Source organism: Microtus pennsylvanicus, chromosome 4 (genome assembly GCF_037038515.1).
Source record: "Microtus pennsylvanicus isolate mMicPen1 chromosome 4, mMicPen1.hap1, whole genome shotgun sequence".
NCBI lineage: Eukaryota > Metazoa > Chordata > Mammalia > Rodentia > Cricetidae > Microtus > Microtus pennsylvanicus.
In genome coordinates, this window is record NC_134582.1 from 46,849,111 (window position 1) to 46,873,581 (window position 24,471).

A 24,471-nucleotide genomic window follows, 5' to 3' on the forward strand; every position below is an offset into this window, starting at 1 on the left:
TTATTCTGAGACATGGTCTCATACAGCCAAGACTAGGCTTGGACTCCCCGAGTAGCTGAGGATGACCTTGAACTTCTGATCCTCCTTCTACAGGGGTGTGCCACTACTAGTTTTATTTGGTACTAGGAAAAAGCCCAGGGCTTCCTGTATGTTAGGCAAACATTATACCAACTGAGCCACATCTACAACCCTCAAAACAAACTTTTAAAGGTTTAGTCATTCTACTTTTCACACAGAAAGACTTGTAAGAAAGGCGAGCCTTGGGCTGGAAAGGTGCTCCAGCTAAGAGCACTGACTGCTCTTGCAGAGGTTCTGAGCTCAACTCTCAGCACCACATGCTCACAACCATAACCGGAGTCCTATGGGCTCAGATACCCTCTTCTGATACACCTTACCAAAAGAGAGAGAGAATAAACTGTAAGCTACTTCGGTAATTGTCAAATTGCTTGCTTTCAATCTTTGGTCACAGTGTTTCTAAGCCCTTGCTGACCCATCCGTACTCCTGCCTCCCACTGCCTATAGTGACTAACCAATGTTGGGAGATGCTGGCAGTCATGTTTAGAGGCCATCTAAGAGTAAGATTGACAAGTAGCACTAGCTGATGTGAGCCACTCTCTGTTTCAGAACCTTGGGCTATACCATTTCTAGAGAAACGCAGAACCTGCAGGTGCCTTACTTCGTGGATAAAAACTTTGACAAGGCCTACAGAGGAGCTTCTCTTCGTGACCTGGAGAAAACAATAGAGAAAGACTATATTGACTACATTCAGACAAGCTGTTGGAAGGAGAAACAGCAAAGTAAGTAAGGCCAAGCAGGCTGTTGTGAGGTCTCCCAGCCTTCTGACCCCCTCCTTAAACAGAGACAGAGCAGACACTCACTCAGATAATACTGCAAAGAATGGACATTTATTGACATGTGACCAGGACTGGAAAACTTAGGAACTTGGGCATCATTGTATTCTCTTAGTGTATCTTCTTCTCTCTGCCACCTGCCCCCCACAGGGGGATGGGTTTATTACATAGCCCTAACTGACTGTTTGTTTTTTGTTTTTTAAGACAGAGTTTCTCTGTAAAACAGTCCTGGCTGTCTGGAACTCACTCTGTAGACCAGTCTGGCCTCGAACTCACAGAGATCCGCCTGCCTCTACCTCCCAAGTGCTAGGATTAAAGACATGAGCCACCACTGCCCATCCCTGTCTTGTGACTACTCACTGTGTAGTTCAGTCTGGTCTCAGAAATCTGCCTGTTTCTGCCTCTAACCTGCTGTTATGCAGCCCTGGATTTTTGATCCTCCTGAGGACTTAGATTATAGGTATGCACTAGCTCTTCTGTCTTACTACCTGCCTTTTTTTTTCTTATTTCAAAAACTTACTTTTATCTGTGCAAGAACATGTACAAGAGTCTAAAGAGATGGCTCAGAGGTTAAGAGCACCTCCTGCTCTTCCAGAGGACCCACATTCAATTCCCAGTACTCACATGGCAGATCACAACTGCCTGCAACTCCATGATCTAACACCCTCTCATAGATATACATCCAGGCAAAACACCAATGCACATTAAAAAAGAAGAAGAAGAAGAAAGGCTGTGTACAAATGTACAACATGTGTGTGACAGTCAGAGGACACCTGTGGGACTAACTGTTGCTCTTGTTGATGTCGTAAGGTCCCCAGCCTCACCAGTCACTGGACCCATTTTGCATCCCAAGCTTCTTCATAAAGTTCTCAGTGCTATCTGGTTTCCTTCACAGTCCCTAAATCACACATTCCCTGGTAAGAAATTTGATTGAGCCAGCCTCCCTTTTTGAGTGATACCAGAAGTTTAGTTGCTGGCTTGAGCCAAGCAGTGGTGGCACATACCATGATCCCAGCACTCGGGAGGCAGAGGCAGGCGATTCTAGGAGTTAGAGATTAGCCTGGTCTACAGAATTTTAGGACAGCCAGAACTACACAGCAAGACCCTATCTCAAAAAAGCAAAACAAAACAAAATCCAGTAACAACAAAAGAAGTTGTTAGCCTGGAATCTGGTGTCTTGTTGCTTGTGGGTGCATAGTAGAAGAGTGACTCCTGTCTGGCTTTTCAGTAGTGTGGATGAGAAAGAGCTTTCTTTTCTTCTGCTCACAAGAGACAGTGTCTCCCGCTTGGCTTACAGCTCCAGGTTTTACGGGGCATCCTGGCAGTAGCCCTGTCTCAGCCAGTAGTTTCATTTTAAATTCCAATCAAACTGCTCCCATGCACAGTTTAGAAACACACACACACACAAAGTAACTGCATCTTGGCTTTGCAAACTGGGCTCTGGTTGATTATTCTTCAAACTATACTGCATCTTTTAAGCTTTATTTCTAGATGTCTTTAAGTGTATACTGATAAAATTAGTCCTTTGGTCACAGTGCTTCTGAGCCCTTGCTGACCCCTCCGTCCTCCTGCCTCCCACCGAGTTAACCCACCCTTCCTGTGTTTAAAGCACATTGCTCTTCCTGCTAGCACGGTACTGATCAACAGCATTAGTGGTCCATAGGTGCATGCCGGTTCCCTCTCCGGACTGCTGGCCCCAGAAGCAGACTATCTTACTAATTCTGTGTCCTGGGCTGCAGGCACAGTCATGACTTTAGGACAGGAGCTCCACACATGCCAGAGAAGATTCTCCTACTGCAAAGCAGGGCGCTGAGGAGGAGCGTGAGGAACGGTTCAGTGCTGGTGTCTTATCCCTCCCCTCAGGGACTTCGCCTCTGCCCTCCGTTTCTACAGGGCAAAGCTGGCTACCCCCCAAATGAGGGGAAGTTAAATACTTCATTGTTAAATTAATTTTGTTTGTTTGTTTAGGGTTTTTTGAGACAGGGTCTCACTATGCAGACTGGGCTGTTTAAATTGGGTTTTATCTTTTAAAAATCAGGAAAGATCTGTGTGTGGTGGTATAGGAAGGCCTGTGATCCCAGCACTAGGGAGGCAGAGAGAGGAAGATTTTGAGTTTAAGGTCAGACTGAGCTTCATAGTAGTAAGACTCTGTCTTAGGAAAAAAATCAGGTTGGTGAGGTGGGTCAGTGGGTAAAGGCTCTTGACACCAAGCCTGACCTGAGGTCAGTCCAGGACCCAGAAGTGGAGAGAGAGAACTGAGTCCCACAAGCTGCTCTCTGACTACCACATACATGATATGGTTCATGCATGAGGGTATGCACACACAAAAAATAAATAAAGGGAATTTGAAAAGAGAGAAAGGAAGAAAAAGAAATAGGGAAAGTGTTTGGTATATAGCCCAGGCTGGCCTCAAACTCAGAGATTCTCTTGCCTCTGCTTCTGAGTGCTGGACTTAAAGATGTTTCCCAGCAAGACCTACCCCAGGAAAAAATTTAGGAGCAAGAATCTATGTGGATCTAAAACCGGTGAAAGCCACAGTAATGTGTCCTTACCAGCCCCTCTGTGATGGGCACAGGAATGGTTTGGATTTATTGCTTTCTGCAGGAACTACACGAAAATCTTCATTTTGCATTCTTCAGACCCTCACACACATAAGAACTCATATGACACCACATACATATGCATGTGCACACATAAACACACAAGCACAGGTGTATACACACACACGCTTGTGCATGCACATGTATCGTATTCTACTTTGCAGCATTAAGATGCAATGCAAAAAGATGAAAGATTTCACCAAGAGTGGTGTTTGAGCTTTTGTTCCCGTCCACACGAGGCTTGTTCAGATCTGTGGCTCTGTCCAGGCACAAGTGAAGACTGTGAGAGCCACAGCTGGTAGGACAGGCCTGTAATCCCGCCCTGTAATCTCTGGGAAGCTAAAGCACGAGGATCACAAATTCAGGACCTGCCGTGGCTACAGAGTGAGTTCAAGGCTAGCCTGGGCAACTTAATAAGCGCTATCTCATTTTGCTTTTTTGTTTTGTTCTGTTTTAAAAAAGAACTGAGGGTATGACTTGGTGGTATGCCCAGCAGTATATATGAAGTCCTAGGATCCACCCTCAGTTAAAAACAGCCCCCCCACATACAAATCCATGAATGAGCCTGATGTGTGTGGTTCACCAGTTCTGAATGGAGGTTCTGTTCCTAGCATTTAAACACAATGGGTGTGTGGAGCCTCCACACCACTCCAGTGCCATTTGAGAAGCAGCATCTGCCCTCTGAATCCAGCAGCAAGTGCAGCCAGGAAGGTTAAATTTAGCACTTTGAGTTTGTAAAAATAAACTCACTTGAGAACAAAGTTCACTCTTGGCAAAATACCAAATGGAAATTTTATCAAGGGTAGCCATTGTCTTTGAAAATCTTTATTATTCCTTTATTTGCTTTTCCCTGGAATGCCTAATATGGGTGATTTTTTTGTGAGTAATCCTTTACTATGGATGATGTCTACACGTTCTACATACTGCCAGAGAGAGAGGCCGCGTCGTGCTGGGTGGGATACAAGTGGCCACCAGGAACCGCCTCCCAGCCTGGGGCAGAGGGACCGAGTGAGCCTTGACCTGGACTGAGCACTTCTTTCCATCCCTTTGAGCAGACAGAGTTGGTAGAATCCTTGGCTTTGAAGTGGAGGAAAGAATTCATTTCCTACTGAGAGGTTGTGTGTGTGTGTGTGTGTGTGTGTGTGTGTGTATGTATGTGTAGCTTAGTGCAGGGCCTGGCACATAGTGAAACCCAGGCTTATACAGCTTCACACAGTAGATTGAAGGACAGTGTCCCCTGGGCCTGGGTCATGGCTAGTTACAATTAAAGAGGACATTTTTTAAGGAGAAACTGTATTTTCTTGATCCTGCTTCTTCCAAAGACATTTTTCTTTCACTTCACTTAGCGGTTATTGAGTGCTGGGGCCGGAGTGACGGCTCAGTGGTTCAGAGCACTCACTGCTCTTCCGAGGCCTCCATTCCCGGCACAAATGTGGAGTGACTCACAACTGTAACCCCAGCTCCAAAGGATCCAGCACCCTCTTCTGACCGCAGCTCTGTGTGTTGGTGCATGGTGTACATATATACACTATATGAAGCACTTATACATACTCGTAATTTTATTAAAGATTCGTTCATTTTATTTTATATGTGAATGTTTTGTCTGCATGTGTGTCTGTGCACCACATGTGTGCGTGGTGTCTACAGAGGTCAGAAGCGGGCATTGGCTCCCCTGAACCTAGTTATGGATAGTTATGAACATCATATGAGTGCTGATAATTGAACCAGGTCCTGTAAGAGCAAAAAGTGCTCTTAGCCTTTGAGCCATCTCTCCATCCCCAAAATATTTTTTAAGTTATTGAGTATTAACAGAATTTGTTAGAAGTATTATATTCTTTGAGCAAGCCCTTGGCTTGTGCCTCTTCATTGCTACAAAGCAGCATTATCTGCCCCGATTTCAGTGAGCTTTGTGAAGGCAATCCATGTCTCATGTGACAGGTATCTCTCTTCAGCTTGTTACAGTGGCTGTCAAGATAGAAAATACTAGGCTTTGTTAGTCTCTAATTCCTCTGATGAGGACTTCCGAGAATGAGACACAGAAAAGTCAATAAACAAAACGGCTTGGTGCAGTGAGGAGCAGAGCCACAGAGTCTGTCCTGGATACTGGTGTAGCTGTGACTGTAAAGGAACGAGGTGCAGACTGATTCACAGAAGTCTCCTGCGTAGCCTTCCCGCCTGCCAAAGAACCCTAGGAAGGAATGCTGAGCACCTAGTGGGGTGCAGGAGCAAAAGCTTAGCATTTGGGTGCCATACATGACCCTCCACAGAGCCCATCACCTACAAGGTGATTGTGCCAAGGCAGGCCCTGGCATGCAGGCACTGTGGGCACCCGCACCAAGGGTAAAAGCACATTGTTCTGCAGCCTGGGAGACCTACTGCCTGCCAAGCCACTGCTGGCTGGAGTCCGGGCCTGCAGTCCAATTGTTCAGGGAGGGTTGTCATGCTCATCCACCCCCACCCTGGAGTCCTGCACCTCCACTGCACTTTGGGCCTTACTTGGTGTAAATAGAATCATTGTGAGCAGAAATGCCAGGCAGCGTTTTGTGTTGGTAGACATTTATTCAGAGGTCCATGCCCATTGTTCCTTCTGGCTGAAGGCTAATTCCTGCATTCGGGTAGTTGTATCTTGTTCTACCAAGATAAACAAAAGCTGTCAGCAAAGATGATTAAGGATGGAAGATATATTTCAAAATGATTAAAATAGCATTTTCATAAGCATGGTTGTTTAACAGCTGCCTGCTGCTGGCAGCCCTGAGAAGCCACGAAGCCCATCCAAGCATGCTGTCCTGCTAATATGCGGCACACATGACATGTTTCCTAGGTGCATCTCAGGAGCTCCCCCTAAGAAGGAGGAACTTACAAGAGAATAAAAACTTAGACCAACAACCATGGAGTTGGGAAACAGCAGAGATTATATTCCAGCTAAAAATAGAATGGCCTACTCTATCATGAGGAGAAAGTGAAATTTATTTAGTCAAGGGCACAGAGGCCACTGGGCTGAGATGATTCACTTTTAAAAGAGCCATTTGAGTTGTGGACCCTATATGTGGTGAGAGGATGAAGAAAGCTTCCACCTGACCCTCTGTAGATGCTCAGCTTCCAGAGTAGGCCCTGTGTCATGTGTGACTTAGGGCCCTGCAATGCCAAGGGAAGAATGAAGCAGCTGTCTTTGTTCGGATGACAGGAATAGGCGACGCGGCTCCAGGCTCTCCCACTGCTGTCTGATCGGCACTGGAGCAAGGCGCGACCATCTCCTCTTTCTGCACCTGTGCAAGCTTCTTAAGCCCAGGGTCAAATGTTTTGTTGATAAGAACTAAGGCTCGTGCTCTTATGAGAGCACAGACTGTGGGGTCGGGTCCCAGGCGGCTTTCCCCTCAGTACCTGGTGCAGTGCCCATCGGGTTCCTCCAGGGTGGAAGAGTGGCATGGAAGTAAGGCCTTGTGGGTCTAGGGATACTAACGTGAAAGCGCTCGGCCTTGGCGAATCAGCACCTGTCGTGTCTTTTCAGAGTCAGAGCTGACCAATCTGGCGGGGCTGTATCGAGATGAGCGGCTGCGGCAGAAGGCAGAGTCACTGAAACTTGAAAACTGTGAAAAACTTTCCAAGCTAATCGGCCTCCGGAGGGGCGGCTGAGACGAAGATGGCCCGACTCAGGATGGGGGTTTCTTACTTGTTACTATTTACATTGCAAATCCATTTTATAATACAAGTTAGGAGATGATGAACACTTACTATCTGCTGACTTTGTTGGGCAGAGCTGCAGGACATGGAGCCACGCTCATCACCATCCAGTTCTTCCAGGCCGGCTCCCAAGGCAGGGGCAGTTCATCTCAGTTACGGGAATGGAGAGCAGGGCATCCCAGAGAAGACCCAATTTCTGCCTTCATCCCTGCAGCAAAAGCCCACTCCCTAGGCATTTCTAGGCTCGGCCAGTGCACTTCACAGTACTGATGGGTCCGCTGAGAGTCACACCTCTCTGCCATAGCCACCATCCCCCAGTGTTCGGTTTTCCACTTCCTAAGGAGAGTAGAGAGAAACTGAACTGTTTGGCCAATAGTTTGGTGTTATCCAAGTTTGTTGAGGCAGGAGCATTAGCAAACTGCCTGATTTGTGGTTTCTTTTCTTTCTTTTTTGGGAGAAGGGCTCATTCTGTAGCCCAGACTAGCCTGGGACTCACTACACACTCCAAGATGGCCTTGAATTTGCAATGTTCTGCCTAAGAGCTGGGATTACAGGCATCAGATACCTTACCCAGTAAGGTTCCTTTTACCTCCTTAGTCAGCTCTCTCAGAGGGTCTAGAAAGTCAAACCTGTGAGCAGGCTGGGTGCGGTAGCACACACCGTTAATCCTAGCACAGGCAGAGACAGGCCAATCTTTATGAGCTCAAGGCAGGGCTAAGGAAGAAGGTAAAATACAAGACTGTCAGCTCCTTGGTGTAGATTCCTGGTCCATTTTGGAATTAGAGAGCACTGTGTCCCTTCCCCTTTAAATCATCATTTAGTATGGTAGGTTGTGCCCTGAGCACAAGTATGCACAGAAGTGCAGTGGTCAAACCCAAGAGGAGGCTCGGGCCTAGAGACCCAAAGGGAGGAGCCTGTCTCTGTGGCACGGAGGGCTAATATTAGCCTTAAAAACCACTCTGTTTGACTCAGAGCCCTGCACATTTTAGTATGGGGTGGTCTTCCATGCACTCAGTGTTTATGGAGTGTCTACTACAAAGCAATGGCTTTCGCATGTCTCTCTCTTTTAAATTTATGCCTCCTCAAAATTTGTGAAGCTGGCACATTCCCTCTTTCATGAATCAGAACAGGACAAATGGTTGGCCTGGGTCATGTGACTAGGTGAGGAAGTACAGAATGTAAAAGATTGTCCTGTTTCTCAGATGACTCTAGCCAGGTTGGCAAAGCAGAGATTTTCCTTGGAACGCTTCTGCCGTCTGGAACACCTCTGCCACCAGTTTGCACCCTTCAGGACTGCTACCCTGCTGATCTTTCAGAAGCAGGACCAGGGCTGGAGAGATGGCTCAGTGGTTACGAAGAGCCTGGCTGCTCTTCCAGAGGACTCAGGCTTGATTCCAAACACCCGCGTGGCAGCTCACAACTGTCTGTAACTCCAGTTCCAGAGGATCCAGCTCCCCCTTCTGGCTTTCCCGGTCACTGCATGCACCTGGTGCACAGACATACATGCAGGCAAAACACCCATACACAGTTTTTAAAAAGTAGGACCCTTTCATACAAATCTTTCAGAGGAAGAAAAAACAGTTCTTTCTAGAACTAAGTCATTGATTTCCCAGACTGGGTGGTTGTGCTTTCCTGTGGAGGGCAATGCCAGATCTGAGCTCCTGAGCTGCCCAGATTGTCATGAAACTGACTTTGAAAGGTTACTGGTTCATATTTCATTTCTTTTTAGATAGGGCCTCATGTATCCCAGGCTGGCCTCAAAGCCTAGCCTTGAAATATAGCCAAAACCTTTGAACTTTTTTTTTTTTCTAAACAGGGTTTCTCTGTGTAGCTCTGGCTGTCCTGGAACTAGCTCTTGTAGACCAGGCTGGCCTCTAACTCAGAGATCCGCCTGTCTCTGCCTCCCAAGTGCTGGGATTAAAGGCGTGCGCCACCACACCAAGCCCCTTTTTATTATTAATCATCATCATTATTTATTGTTATTATGTTTTGTTTGTTTCAAGACAGGGTTTCTCTGTGTAGCCTTGGCTGTCCCGGATTTCACTCTGTAGACCAGGCTGGCCTTGAACTCAGAGATCTGCCTCTGCCTCTGGAGTACTGAGACTGAAGGTGTGTGCCACCACCCTGAAACCCTCCTGCCTCTACCTCCTGAATGCTAGAGTCGTTCCTGGCTGCTGTGCTGCTGGGGAAAGGACCCAAGGCATTGTGCATGCTAGCCTACTAAGCTACATCCCCAGACTTACCTTCCGAATTTTTTGAGCAGCAGGGAATTTACTTTGTAAAATGTGCCAGGCACGGTGAAACATACCTTTAAACCCAGCACTCAGGAAGCAGAGGCAGATAGATTACTGTGAGTTCTAGGCCAGCCTTCTCTACATAGCAAGTTCATAGTGAAACCCTGTCTCAAAACAAACAATAGCAAAAACCATGCATTGTAAAATGTACCCATGAACCAGACAAGCCTGTGGAGAGCTCCTAGCCATGAAGAACGCAAAGCTCTCCTCTCCCAGCCTCAGCCCGGGCTAGAAAGTGGACCAGTGGGGTAAACCCTCTCCTGGATGCCATGAATAGTTTGTGGATTTCATGGCAGTGATGAATTATCTTGGTGATGACCCCAGAGTCAGTCTAGCCCAGCTCATTAAATGTCACACTGTCTGTTCTCATAGCCTGGTGTACTGTTTTATTTACCGCTGATAGAATACAGTACTCACATCTGGTCTCCTCAAGAGGGCCAGACTTGCTCTGGTTGAAGGGTAGTTTAATCTATTTGGCACTATGTAGAATCGCGTTAAACTCTTAATTCCTTGCTTATAATTTAGATACCTTGTCTTCGTATTGGTAAAATAAGCTTTGTACTCTTGCCTATGTCTTTGATGAGGTTTCCTGGCAGTGTAAACTCTTTAGCTATGGCTTTTCTAGCTGCCAGTGCGGCTCACAGTTTGAGACCCAGGACGGAGACTGTGATGGGAGTGAGGGCTCACCCGGGGCCAGGAACTGGCGTTCAGATGATGAGGAGCAGGGCAGCCGGAAGGAGCCCATGTCCTTGTTCATCTGCTCAAGCAGGAGCCATCTCAGCCTCACTGGTCAGCTCCGGTAAGAACATAGTATCACCGTGCATGCTTCCGGGACCTGTTAGGCATGACAGGAAACGCCACGCCGTGCTGGCATCAGGGCCCAGCAGGCTGGCTGAGCTGCAGCTGCTTTCATTCTCCGCATCACTGTGCTCAGAGCTAGCGCTGCCAGGGGCACCGTGAGATCCCAGCACTGGCCACACAGCCACCCGTTGTCTGCATGCACTGCCCTCACAGGAGCTGGCACTTAGTTTGTATCACTTCAAGTATTAGATTGGTGTCCTAATTATTTATTTTGGGAAAGGACCAAGTTACTATACATCTTAATGTTTGGGCCTGCGCTATTGGTACCTCATGCAGTGGTCACCAAGTTACTGAGTCTACATTTGCATCACTCTCAGTGTTTGGAGGTGGGAGTGTTCTGTGACCAGAGTCAGGAATGACACATGGAAAAATGCTGAAAAGTCTGGCCACCTGATCATTGCATCTAGAACGAGTGTATTTTAACAAAGTAAACATTAAACAATTTTATATACAAAATGCAACCTTATGGCTTTTCTTTGTTTGGCCTTTGTCCACTACCTCATGCGTGGAGTCACTTTGGACCAAAGATGCTCCTGTGGAATAGTCTGTGTTTAGAATCGTACATAATGCTAATGGGATGAATTCCAGATGGGCACGGTGTGTGTGGGGGGGGGGGTTCAAGACAGGGTTTCTCTGTGTAGTCCTAGCTGTCCCAGAACTTGATCTGTAGACCAGGCTGGCCTCAAACTCTCAGAGATCCGCCTGCCTCTGCCTCCCAAGTGCTGGGATTAAAGGTGTGTGCTGCCACCTCCTGGCTAAGGATTTTTTGTTTTGCATTTATCACCTTTTCTGTGTATAGGTGTTTTGCCTGCGTGTGTGTATGTGTGCCATGTGTGAGCGGCGCCCTTGCAGGCCAGAAAGGGCATCAGTTGTTCACCATGATGTGGGTGATGGACAGAACCTAACGTGGGTCCTCTGCAGGAGCAGAAAGTGGGGTTTTGGCTTTGGAGGGGGGAATTTGGAAACATAATTTATATATAAAAATTTAGCAAGAAACAATGTAAAATGACAACAGACATTAAAAGTGAAAATAAGCCTGGTGTTGGTGGTGTACCCCTCACGCCTTTAATCCAAGCTCTCAGGAGGCAGAGGCAGACGGTTTCTGTGAGTCTATAGAGTTCCAAGATAGCCAGAGCTACGCAGAGAAATCCTGTCTTGAGAGAGAACCTGTTGATAAAGATCACTTTCTATCCTGAAATAACTGTATAAAACATGATATCCTCAAGTCAAATACCTAGGAGCGACCTAATCTTTATTTCTCTTCAGAGAGAATGAACCCACCGAGAACGCCTATAGGTGAAGGATGCAACTTTACCTGAACCGGAGTGACTTCTGCTAAGAATTCCTTCTGTACTTTCAGATAGCAATCCAGCGTACCACAGCCAATCTAGATCAAGCCTAGATTTAGTATCAGAAACACTGGTGCTACCCAGATCTTTCCTGGCTATATTCTCAGTGGGCCATACTTAGCAAAGTCTTGGTTTAAAGATACCATTCACGGTGTTTAATATTTACATGGTCCAACTGGTCACATGTCCTACTTGGCTCAACATATGTGTGAGACTCAGTACAGCTGAGTTTGAGAACTTGCCTGTATTTTAGGTGGGCTGGGTCAGAGGCAAATGATACCTCGGACGTCTAGATCAAATGCTGAGTGCAGTGGTTCTCAACCTGTGGGTCGAGACCCCTTTGGGGGGGGTCACATGTCAGATGTTTACATACAGTTAATAACAGAAGCAAAAGTCATGAATTAGTACGAAACAATGTTATGGTTGGGGTCACCACAACATGAGGAATGGATTAAAGGGTGGCAACATAGGAAGGTTAAGACCACTGTCTTATTGGTTTTCATTTTGGGGGTGTTTTTAGAAGAGGGGGGTCTCAGGAAGCCCAGACTGGCCTTGAACTTCTTATCTTCTTGCCTTGACATCACTAGTGCTAGGATTCCAAGTGTGCAATACTTCGCCATGGAAGTCTGACTTGTTCCCTTCAAAACATCTGGAACTTCTGATTCCATTAGACTCCACTCCAAAACCACCATCCACTTACACTGTAGCAGCTTTACCCCCTTACCTAGAATATTTCAGTAGCTTATTTCATCCCCAGCATTAACATCATCCAAGTTCTAATCATAGCTAGCATTTTGAAGATTTTGCTTTTTTTTTTTCTTGAGACAGGGTTTCTCTGTGTAACAGCCCTATCTGTCCTGAAACTAGCTCTTGTAGACCAGTCTGGCCTCGAACTCACAGAGATCCGCCTGCCTCTGCCTCCCATGTGCTGGGATTAAAGGCGTGCGCCACCATTGCCTGGCTATTTATCTTTTTCTTAGCACTGCCATAGCTCTACTACTATTTCTTCTAGCTGACTATTGACACACTGGTCCACTAGACCAAGTTCTAGTCTGGTTTTGTCTGAGATGAGCCGTGAAGTGCCACCTTCCAAAACGAGCTGCTCTCGGAGAGTCTGTTGAGTGTGGTGACTCAAACAGAACCCGGGGAGGAAAGCACAAAGATGGCTGGTGCACGCTGAAGTCCAGCCCGAGCCACGGCGTGCAAGGCCAGCAGGAGTGACACACGGAGACTGGGAAGAGACACCGTGGCTACGGCAGCGCACCAACATTTCAATGGGGCTGGCTGAGAGTTTCCAAGTTCAGTCCATTATCGTCATGGTGGGAAGCATGGCAGCATGCAGGCAGACACGGTGCTGGAGGAGCTGAGAGTTCTGCAGCAGGAGACTGTGCCACACTAGGCCTAGCTTGAGCATGTAAGACTTCAAAGGCCCCACTCCTACACACACACACACACACACACACACACACACACACAGTGACACACTTCTTCCAACAAGGCCACACCTCCTAATTGTGCCATCCGCTATGAGCCACGCACTCGAACACTAGACTATGGGGGCCATCCCTAGTCAGACCACCACAGAGACATGTCTAAAACACCACTATCCACAAAACTAAAGATAACAACTAAATAGGTGTGGTGGAACAGGCCTATAATTCTTTCCCTCTATGGAAATTATCACTAAAGGTTTTTTTTTTTTTTTAGAAAAAACAACAACAATAAAAAAAACTTTAAAAATTCTTAGGCAGGGGGCTGGAGAGACAGCTCAGTGGTTACGAGCACGCATTGCTCTCCCAGAGGACCAGAGTTCACTTCCCAGCACCCATATCAGATGGTTCACAGCCATCCATAACTCCAGCTTCAGGGAATCCAACTCCTCTGGCTTCTATGGGCACCTGCACAAATATGCACACACAAACACAAAACATTTAAAAAATTAAATACTTAGACACATGACTAGAGAGATGGCTCAGCATTCAGGAGCACCTGCCCTTTCAGAAGGCCCAGGTTCAGTTTCCAGCACCCACAAAGTGGCTCACAACCATCCATGACTTCAGTTCCAGGGAATCTAAGGCCCCGTTTCTGAGCTCCCACAGGCACTAGGCACAGATATACATCAGGCAAAACACTGATACACGTAAAACATTTTTTCTGAACTTCTTAGGCACATGGGTCACATTTTGAGAACCAGGCAAGGCTAGTGGCAATATAGGACAGTATAAACTATAGACTATGCCCACATGAGGTTTCTACTGACTGCTTCTCTTGCCAACTCCCCACCCCCTTGTTTTTTTTTTTCTTTTTTGAGACAAAGTCTCATTATGTAGCTCTGGCTATCCTGGAATTTACAGAGGGTGAAGATTAAAGGCATCTGCCACCATGCCCAGCTTGTTTGTTTTAAGATTTATTTATTTATTATGTGTACAGAGTTCTGCCTGCATGTCTGCCTATAGGCCAAAAGAGGGCACCAGATCTCATTTAGGATGGTTGTGAGCCACCAACCACCAAACTAACCTTGAACTTGCTATGTATGAAAATATGACTCTGAATTTCTTATCTCCTGCCTCTACCTCCTAAGTGCTGGGATTACAGGCTTTCCATGCATGCTAATAAGAGGCACGCACTCTTTCAATTGAGCTTCTGTATTTTTGTGGGCTTTGTTATTTTGAGGCAGGGCTTTTCCGTGTAGATCATGGCTGGTCTTGAACTCACAATCTTCCAGCTTCCTGAATGCTGAGGTTTCCATCTTAAACTACCAAGCCCAGTCATTTGTTTCTGCATTGTTGGGGGATGAATCCATCTTGGCTCTTCCCCGGCCAGCGCTCTACCCACTGCGCAACACGCCCCGGCCTCGAGAAGCTTTCTGAAAGCCGGTCCTCGGCCTTGTTAACAGAGGAAGTCCCCGCCCCCGGTTGCCAGGGCGCTCTATGGCGTTGCATTCTCATTGGCTGGCGACGGGTAAGGCGCGCAGCGGGAGGACATTTCCAACGAGCTGGCGGGGGCGAAAGATGGCGACGCCCCTTGGGTGGTCGCAGGGGGGCTCCGGATCAGTGTGTCTCGCCTTCGATCAATTGCGGGACGTGATTGAATCTCAGGAGGAGCTGATCCACCAGCTGAGGAATGTGGTAGGCAGCCAGAGCTCGGGGAAAGGCTGCAACTGGACGCCTCCCCCGCGGGGGCGAGGCCAGGCCCTCTTTGGATTAGGGGGCGTGGCTAGAATACAGGGCGGAGGGCGTCATCCTGGAGGCGGGGCTCACCTGGCTGCTAGGGGCAGAACCAAGAAGAGCGGGACTGGGGGTTGTGGGGGGCAATGCCTGCCTGGTTAACCCAAATCAGGCGGTGTTCCCCACTCTGCCTGCTTGCTGAAGGGACAGGAAGATGCTCATTGAACCTCAGTGTCTCCACTTTTAGTGGAAATGACCTCACTGATTCCCAAAGCCTTCTGCGCACAGAAATCAGAACATTAAGTCATACTCCTCCCCAGTGTCAAATGCAGTCCTATACGAATTTGGCCTTTCCCGGTGGTGGTTTAAGGGTCTCCAGACCTTTCGGTGTGCGTTTGTTTCCAGCCTCAGCTAGTGGGTGCCAAGCATTGGCGTCACAGGTTGCCTTGGTGCTGGCTAGCAGGAGCCAACAGTTTTTGTTTTTTTCTATTTTAAGTAACAATGTTGAGATATTTCTCTAGCTCAAAAAATAAAACTGGCTTCACATCTATTTTTCACTCTAATGATTTTTAGACAGTTTCTTCCCTTCTGTGTAGTTAGATTCAAGGGGGATTGTGAGAGGCATACTTAGCCTATTTCCAAAAAATGTATGCTTCTATGGGCACTGAATTCCCTTCAATTCCCTGAGGGTCCCCAGATCTTTCTTTTGGCAGCTCACTTTGGCATGTGTGTCCCCACCATCTAGAACATTTTTTCCCTTCTCATATTTAGCAGTCAGACATCAGGATTAATGCCACTGTCTCTGAGAGGAATCCTGGCCCTTAGTAAAGCTGGGTCCAGGGCTGTTCTGTGTACCACAGTCCGCTGGGCTTTCCCCCACGACATACAGCATGAGCTGTCTTCAGGAGGCGGCTCGCTCCTTGCAGGGAGCACTTAGGACTGGGCCTCAGTAAATCTCTGGAACTAAAATCTCCTGTCCCAAGGCCTGAAGTCCTGGATATCATCCCCTTAGTCATCCTTGTCCCTGGTCTTTAGAGAGCAACCCCTCCCACCTTGGTCCCAGCCCCTTCCTGAGCCGGACTCTGTTGCAGATGGTTCTCCAGGATGAAAATTTTGTCAGTAAAGAAGAGTTCCAAGAAATAGAGAAGAAACTGGTGGTGAGTAATGGCGTCTGCAGACGCCTGATTTCCTCCCAATTCCCAAGATCCCGGTGTCTGGGCAGGGTCCTTGTAGTGAGGCTGAATCTTCCTGCACCCAGGCTTCAGCACCTTTGAGAAAGGGAGTTAGTTAGGGGACCCTACAAGACCCAAGGTGTCTTGGGATAAAGCGGTAATCACCTCCCCTGCAGGAAGAGAAAACTGCTCATGCCAAAACCAAGGCCCTCCTGGCCAAGGAAGAGGAGAAGTTGCAGTTTGCCCTCGGAGAGGTGGAGGTACTGTCCAAACAACTGGAGAAGGAGAAGCTGGCCTTTGAAAAAGCGTGAGTGAGTGGGCCCCAGGAAGAGGTGTGGAGGCTGGGGGCTCATCTGCCTTCTGCCTGCCCACCCTTTCATTGTAACTTCCCCTGTGCAGGCTCTCCAGTGTCAAGAACAAAGTCCTGCAGGAGTCTAGCAAGAAGGACCAGCTCATCACCAAGTGTAATGGTAGGCGGGAGGCCCGTGCTGCCCCTCAAGTTAACATACACGGGCTCTTTCCCAACAGCCCAGGGCCTGTGACAAAATCAGGGTTCTGCCCCCGGCTGAGGATACAGGCAAGTCCAGGCGGGTCACACCCTCGAAAATGCCTTCAGGGACCAGGCAGGCCACGGAGATGACGGGTGAAGTCGGTGTGCGGTGTTCTTCACAGCCATAAAGGAACGGGCTGAAACATACAACCTTCTTAGTCCACCTTCTGTTTTTTTCCCATTTTTGATAAGTGTTAGAGATAGTGCACCCGACTGATAACCTTGCTTCTAGAGGAGTCGTAGAACAAGCTCAGTCCTCCTGGGGAGCTGGTCTTCCACTCAGGATCAAGCAACTCATGAAAGCCGTGCCCCTCCCGTGAGAACAGGGCCAGGATCCCCAGATCTTTTAGAAAAGAATCTAGGAGCCAAGTGTTGTGGCACATGGTTCTGATCCCAGCACTCAGAAGGTTGAGGCAGGAAGATGGGAGTTTGAGGCCATCCTGGATGGTGTAAGACCTTGTCTCAAGAGCAGAAAAGAATTTTCAAGCCAACTTTAATGGGAAAAATCTGAATTATTAGTGTAGGCAACTAATTTAGGCAATTTGAAAGAATTTTATTCACGGAGTAAAATCTACTGAGCCGCTGGGTTTCAGCTCTGCCATCTGCTATGTACACATCTTTGGCCACTTACTGGTCCATGGCGTGCTCTGAGCTGAGGGGCAGCACCTTTCAGTTCCAGAGACTGCTAGACTTGTTACTTAGCCTAAGAATTGTCTATGAATTCCATGCATGGAATCTGTTCACTCTCTGTAGCAGATCTTCAATAGGCCAGAGACGGCCTGAGCCCAAGAGGGTTAAGGTCCCTCCCTAAGCCTAACAGATAGTTACTGTCTCCCCGTACCCCCAACTCCCCCCTTATCATCTTTTCTACCTAGGGGTTGGAGAGATGGCCTAGCGGTTAAGAGTGCTGACTGCTCTTCCAGAGGACCCGGGTTCAATTCCCAGCACTCACATAGCAGCTAACAACTATCTATAACTCCAAGATCTGACACAGACATACATGCAGGCCAAACATCCCTATCCAGAGAACCCAGAGAACTGGAATTATTTCCTGGTATAGCCAGAGATGTCTTTCCTTAGGCATTTTCTTCTACCAGAATCAACCCAGGCCCTAGGGCTCACCGTGTGTCATGGGGTCAGGGTCTGGCTGCCTCTCCACAAAATGTCCTGCTCCTCTCCAATGGGCTACAAGTCCTCACCTAGGCAGTGCGGTGCTGTGACCCTCACTTTAATCAATACTCCTACCTGACCCTTTGTGATTCAGTTTTGTTTTTATATTTACATAGTTTTTTTTCTTCCTTCCTTTCTTGATCTTTAATTTTTTTGAGACAGGTTCTCTCTGTGTAGCCCTGGCTGTCCTGGAACTTGGTATGTAGACCAGGCTGGCCTTGAACTCACAGAGATCCTTCTGCCTCTGCCTCCAAATACTGGAATTAACAGGTGCCACCACTTCCCAGCTAGTCACACAGATTCCTAGTTCTTTCCCAAAAGAATTTTAGATGCAGTTAATTTCATATTATCCAGAAGACCTTGAGAACCAGACTCCAAGGCCCTGTCCTGCCGCGCACTGAGATCCTTCCTAAGTCTCTCGCCTTCATCTCTGTCTCTTTCCTCTTTTCTACTCTGTTCCTCTGGGACCACATTTTATCTGAACTGATAATGCACCAACATTTCTGCACGGTAGGAGCTTGTGCTGTAGTTTCCTCTTCTCCTTCCTTCCTTGTATGTGTACATGCCTGTTTGTATGTTCGTGTGCATGCAAGGACCAGAGGCCAAAATCGGGCAGCTTCCTCAATCACTCTCCCCATTTTTATTTTATTTTATGTGCATGAATGTTTTGCCTTCGTGTGTGTGTGTGTACGTATGTATGTATGTATATATGTATGTATATCTGCACTGCATGTGTGACTGGTCCCCACAGATACAGAAGAAAGCGTCTAATTCCCTGGGGCTGGAATTAGTGTGTGAGCTGCCACATGGGTAATGGGACTTGAAATGGGGTCCTCTGCAAGAGGAACAAGAGCTTTTACCACTGAGCTGATTCTTCAACCCCCTGACATTTATTTTAAAGCAATGGTTTTGTGTTACAGTTCTTGTGTGTGTGTGTGTGTGTGTGTGTGTGTGTGTGTGTGTGTGTATACATCACACCCTATACGTGTGGAGGTGAGGGAAGATTTGGTCTTCACGTTTTCCTTCCACTGTGTGGGCCCTGGAGATTGAACTCAGGTCCTCTATGTGTTAGGGAAGAACTTTAACCAGCTGTGCCATCTCGCTGGCCCACTGCCCTGGCTGTGACAAGGTCTCACACTGAACCTGAAACTTGCCAGTTTGGGCTAGACTTCTGTCTAGCCATCCAGAAAGCCTCAGGGACACACAGTTGCACCCCCGTGGGTGTTGGGTATCCAGATTGTGTGCTCACATTCGTTGTGCAGCAAGCACATTACCAACTGAACCCCCTCCTCAGCCCCCATTCCACTTACCTTGTATGTGCTCGTGTGTGGGTGTGGGTGTGCATATGTGCACCTGCATATGGAAGCTGGAAGACAACCTTCAATTTCATCCTGAGGACTGGTACCCACTTCCTTTAAGAAAGGCTCTCTCAAAAAAAAAAAAAAGGAAGAAAAAGAAAAAAGAAAGGCTCTCTTGCTGGGCAGCGGTGGTGTACACCTTTAATCTCAGCACTCGGGAGACAGAGGCAGGGGGATCTCTGTGAGTTCAAGGCCAGCCTGGTCTACAAGAGCTAGTTCCAGGACAGGCTCCAAAGCTACAGAGAAACTCAGATTCTCATGCTTGCAAGGCAAGTGTTTTACAGACCAAGCCCTTCTCAGCCTCCAATTGTTTAAAATATTTTTCAAACTTCAATGACTTTGTTTTTTTAGGTTTATTCATCTTAATATTTTGTATGTATGGATGTATCTTCTGCATGTGCCTGGTGCACTCGGAAGCCAGAGGAGGGCATCATATTCCCTGGGACTAGCTAGAGCTACAGAAGATTGTTAACTCTCTTGGGTCTGGGAATGGAATCCAGGTCCTCTGGAAGAGCAGCCAGTACTCTTAACCACCAAGTCCACTCTCCAGACCCTGCACCTCTTTTTTTTTTTTTTTGAAATGGGTTCTCAGGCATCCCAGGCTGGCCCCGAGCTTGCTATTGAATAACTTTGAATCCATCCTCCTGCCTTCACCTCCTCGTATTGCTCTTCCTTTCTTTTTCTCTCTTTAATGGTTGTGGCAGCTGGACCCAGGGCTTAGCATGCTAAGCATAAGCTGCTCTCTACCAGTGAACATATTCCCAGTCCTGTGCAGTCTTTTCCTGAGTGGGATATGCCCCTCCCCGACTGTGTGATCAGAAATTTCCAGCGCTCCATGAAGGGCAGTTATATAAATGAATGCTCTTAGATCCTGATAGCCACCTGGATTTTTTATCCAAGACACAGAAATCTATGTATCGAATGTGCACCTGTTTAGGAGAGAGGCTTTTCCACGACTGTCCTCACATCCTCTCCATGCTGCCTTGGAAGAGGGACGTATGAGGAAACAGGCCTCAAAAGCAGCTAAGCCAGCATGCTAACACTGCCTCATCGGTATGAGCCTCTCTGAAATGTGTGGCCTCATCCTGTGCTCTGGTCGGTTTCTCTTCTGTCTGCCGTTTGTTTCTCTCTCTCTCTCTCTCTCTCTCCCCGCCCCCGTATGGGAGCCTCATACATGCTAGGCAAGTGTTCTAGGAATGAGTCACACCACCAGCCTTCAACACCTGAGTCTTTATTATTTATTTATTTTTCTGGAACTCACTCTGTTGACTAGGCTGGTCTCGAACTCACAGAGATCCGCCTGCTTCTGTCTCCCGAGTGCTGGGATTAAAGGTGTGCACCACCACCCAGCACACTTATTTATGTTTTTTTTTCTGTTGAGACAGGTAGCCCAGGCTGGCCTCAAACTTGGTAGGAGACCTTGGGCTCCCAATACTCTCGGCTCTGGCATGTGCCAACACCCTCAGTGTAATTTCTGGTTTTTTTAAAATATTTATTTATTAATTGTGTATACAATATTCTGTGTGTGTGTGTATCTGCAGGCCAGAAGAGGGCACCAGACCTCATTACAGATGGTTGTGAGCCATCATGTGGTTGCTGGGAATTGAACTCAGGACCTTTGGAAGAGCAAGCAATGCTCTTAACCTCTGAGCCATCTCTCCAGCCCTGGTTTTTTTTTTAATTTATTTATTTATTAAGGATTTCTGCCTCCTCCCCGCTACCGCCTCCCATTTCCCTCTCCCTCCCATGATCAAGTCCCCCTCCCTCATCAGCTCGAAGAGCAATCAGGGTTCCCTGACCTGTGGGAAGTCCAAGGACTGCCCACCTCCATCCAGGTCTAGTAAGGTGAGCATCCAAACTGCCTAGGCTCCCCCAAAGCCAGTACGTGCAGTAGGATCAAAACCCACTGCCATTGTTCTTGAGATCTCAGTATTCCTCATTGTCCTCTATGTTCAGCAAGTCCGGTTTTATCCCATGCTTTTTCAGACCCAGGCCAGCTGGCCTTGGTGAGTTCCCGATAGAACATCCCCATTGTCTCAGTGTGTGGGTGTACACCTCGCGGTCCTGAGTTCCTTGCTCGTGCTCCCTCTCCTGCTCCTGATTTGGACCTTTCTGGGTTTTATTTTTGAGGATTTTTTAAATGTATGTGTATGAGTGTTTTGTCTACACATATGTATGTGTATGTGCCATGTGTGTGCCTAGTACCTGTGGAGGTGAGAAGAGGGTGCCAGATTCCCTAGGCACCTCTCTCTCTCTGCTAGATAGATAATAATATCTATGTTAGAGAGAGAGTTAATTCACATATTTAGGAACCACCATGTGGGTGTTAGGAACCAATTCAGGCTCCTCTGGAAGAGTCCGGGCTCTGAAGCACTGAGCCGTCTGTCCAGCCTCTAGTTCCTGAGTCCTAACTCTTCTTTTGGGGAAGATGAACACATGCCTGATGGGTTCACAGACATCATTGCCCACAGGCGGCCCTCTATAGCACAGGGCTGGGCACCCACCTTGCCCTTTATAGGTCCGGTTGGTGGACGTGGCCAAACTCGATGTTTCTGATCCTAAAGTCCATCCATTCCACAGTACACAGATCTGTGAAACACTGTTTCAGGTCTTAGGGAGTGAAGGAGACAATAGTCCCTGTCCTTATGAACCGTGTGTCATAGTTGTAGAAGGACATGAGTGACATATGAGGTGTGTTAGACATCGGCAAGGAGAAAGGGAGCAGGGACGGGGACTCGGAAGGGGAGGGGTGTAATTTCTAGATGAAGGGTCTAACCAAGGACGTGTAAAAGCCCAAGAGCAGCAGCTAAGAGCCAGGGCTTTGGCCTTCTTCTTTGCAAGGAATTTTTGCCCATCCTCACCTGGCGAGGTTTGTAATTGAATGGTGACATCGCTGACTTACTGTCCCCACTCCCAAGACCCCATAAATTTGCTGATATGTCAGGGCCTCGTGATGAACACCTGTAATCCCAGGCTGAGTAGAAGGACCAAAAATTTAAGGCCTACCAGGGTTACAGAGTGAGTTTAAGGCTAGCCTGGTCAACCTAATGAGACTGTGCTTAAAAACCAAGTAGAAAGTAGATGGGTGTGGTTGTGCGTACTAGGCTGAGGCAGGTGAATGTCTTGCATTCGAGGCTAGCCTGGTATGCATAGCAAGTTCTAGAACAGCCAGAGCTACATAATGAAGAGAAAAATAGTAGAAAGAGGGAAGCATGCCTTTAATCCCCCACTCTGGGGGCAGAGGCAGGCTGTTCTCTGTGAGTTCGAGATCAGCCTGGTCTACAGAGTGAGTTCTAGAACAGCTGGGGGCTGGGGCTGTGTCAAAAGACTCTGACTAAAAAAAAAATAAAAAATAAAAAATAAAGTGTTGGGGATATAGCTCAGTGGTAGAGCACTTACCTGTCATGTGTAAGAGCCTGGGTTCAGTCTCCAATACAGAAAAACAAACTCATTCATACTGAGGCACTGCAACTGTTCAAAGATAACCGAGTGGCAAGAGCAAACCTCTGAAACGCCCCACAAGGGAAGACCTCCGCTCAGGAGCGGCCTGAGAGATGGGAACCTCCCCTCCTCCCTGCCTCTCTCCCCCACAGAAATTGAGTCTCACATTATAAAGCAAGAAGATATACTTAATGGCAAAGAGAATGAGATTAAAGAGTTACAGCAAGTTATCAGCCAGCAGAAACAGATTTTCAGGTGAGGGGCCGGGCCAGGCTTGGGGGTTGCTGATGGAAGTGGGGAGCCTGACTTGGCCCCTACCCAGGGCTGTCCAGCCTACGACCAGCTGGCTCCGTTGCAGGAATCACATGTCCGACTTCCAGATCCAGAAGCAGCAGGAGAGCTACATGGCCCAGGTGCTGGACCAGAAGCATAAGAAAGCCTCGGGAACACGTCGGGCCCGGAGCCGCCAGTGTCCCAGGGAAAAATAAAATGCTGGTTGCCTTGCTGGTCTCTAAATGCAATGCCCAACTTCTACCTTCTCTATTCTGGGGAGACCAGCTCTTCCCCTCCATCCTGGGGACCCCCACTACACTGGGCAGAGGAAACACTGCCCAGTCTCCAGCCCCTGCTGCTGTACTACTCCTTTGGGATAGGATAGCACCCATGGTAACGGAGTGGGAACTGCTGCTTGCTTTTGGTGGTTAGTCTTCTCTATACTCAGCCCAGTTACACCCTGCCTGAACTTCAGTGAATGTGGTTCTCTGACGTTGGCTGTAGGGTTAGGGAAGAATGGAGTGTGTGCATGTGTGCATGCGTGTGTGTGCATGTGTGTTGGTGTAGCCCTGACTACAGACTTTAAGACTGGATTCCAGAACCACAGTAAATCTGAGAAACCAGAAGAACCCAGATAATTAAAAAAAATGTGTATGAGCTGGACTGTGGTGGTGCACACCTTTAATCCCAGCACTTTCCAGCATTTGGGAGGCAGAGGCAGGCAGATCTCTATATGAGTTCTGAGTTTGAGGCCAGCCCTGGTCTACAGAGCAAGTTCCAGAAGAGCCAAGGCTACATGGAGAAACCCTGTCTCGAAAAACAAAACCCCCCAAAACAACATGTGTATGCACTAGCCATCCAAACCACTCCTGCACCTTCTTACACTAAAGAACAAAAACTTCAGCAGGGCGGTGGTGGTGCACGCCTTTAATCCCAGCACTTGGGAGGCAGAGGCAGGCGGATCTCTGTGAGTTCGAGACCAGCCTGGTCTACAGAGCTAGTTCCAGGACAGGCTCCAAAACTACAGAGAAACCCTGTCTCGAAAAACCAAAAAAAAAAAAAAAAAAGAACAAAAACTTCCACAGGGAGGAGGAAGCTACACAACCTTAAATCTGGAAAACAGGGAAAGGGCCCCAGCCTGCTCAAGTTGCTCAGGCAGGCCTTGATGGGGTGAAAGGTTAAATCCTCTCAGAAGTCTTCACTGAGTGTAAGTGATCTTGGGGAACTCAGGATCCACAGGATTGGTTAAACCTGGCTTGTGCTGGGTCAGTGTGAGGGTGGGCATAAAGCTGGGCCAGTGCTCTGGCCTCAGGGTCAGCTGGGGCCTGAGTCATAGTGGGACCTTCAAGCCCAAAGTTAAGGGCAAGTCGTGTGCTATTGTCAGAGGACAATGACAGCTGGTGGCTGCTTCCCTACTAGGAAGGAAGGAATGCTGTGGGGCACCGGAATAAGGTCCTGTGCGCCTGGGACCTTAGAGGGAACCCTACAGTGGTTGGTTTGTCTCCCAGCTTTGTTCTGGCTGCTAAGCAGCTTGGGAAAGCTAGCCAGCGCCTGCCTGATTCTCCTTACCCTATCCAAGGTGGTGTATGGACGTGAGAAGTCAAGGAAGCATATGGATTGTAGCTAAGGAAGCCATGGAGGAGTTTCCTTGCGATGTTAAAGAGTTGGGGGCTGAGGATATGGAACTTCAAGCTCACACCCTGA

The 24,471-nt window shown here is 47.9% G+C and overlaps 2 protein-coding genes across 3 annotated transcripts in view; both read left to right on the forward strand.

Moving 5' to 3' along the window:
- The window catches only part of Dnajc18 (DnaJ heat shock protein family (Hsp40) member C18), a 33,011-nt gene extending 22,263 nt beyond the window's left edge, over positions 1–10,748 (forward strand). For both annotated transcript variants that reach the window (XM_075968943.1, XM_075968944.1), the window contains exons 7-8: positions 625–797; positions 6,960–10,748. In XM_075968943.1, the coding sequence (XP_075825058.1) occupies positions 625–797; positions 6,960–7,084 (298 nt within the window). In that variant the 3' untranslated portion in view covers positions 7,085–10,748. The remainder of the gene's footprint in view (positions 1–624; positions 798–6,959) is intronic.
- A 3,853-nt stretch (positions 10,749–14,601) lies between these two features.
- On the forward strand, positions 14,602–23,075 carry Spata24 (spermatogenesis associated 24). The gene is made up of 6 exons (XM_075968948.1): positions 14,602–14,764; positions 15,895–15,960; positions 16,152–16,282; positions 16,375–16,445; positions 22,647–22,749; positions 22,853–23,075. The coding sequence occupies exons 1-6, from the start codon at positions 14,648–14,650 to the stop codon at positions 22,980–22,982; spliced, it is 618 nt and encodes a 205-aa protein (XP_075825063.1). The 5' UTR covers positions 14,602–14,647; the 3' UTR covers positions 22,983–23,075.
- Positions 23,076–24,471: the final 1,396 nt, after the last annotated feature.

Bases quoted from the DNA above. Each gene is read 5' to 3' on its own strand.
- Spata24 (XM_075968948.1), top strand. From the start codon at position 14,648: ATGGCGACGCCCCTTGGGTGGTCGCAGGGGGGCTCCGGATCAGTGTGT. The intron at 14,765-15,894 runs GTAGGCAGCCAG...ACTCTGTTGCAG, and splicing joins TCCACCAGCTGAGGAATGTG to ATGGTTCTCCAGGATGAAAA. The intron at 16,283-16,374 runs GTGAGTGAGTGG...TCCCCTGTGCAG, and splicing joins AAGCTGGCCTTTGAAAAAGC to GCTCTCCAGTGTCAAGAACA.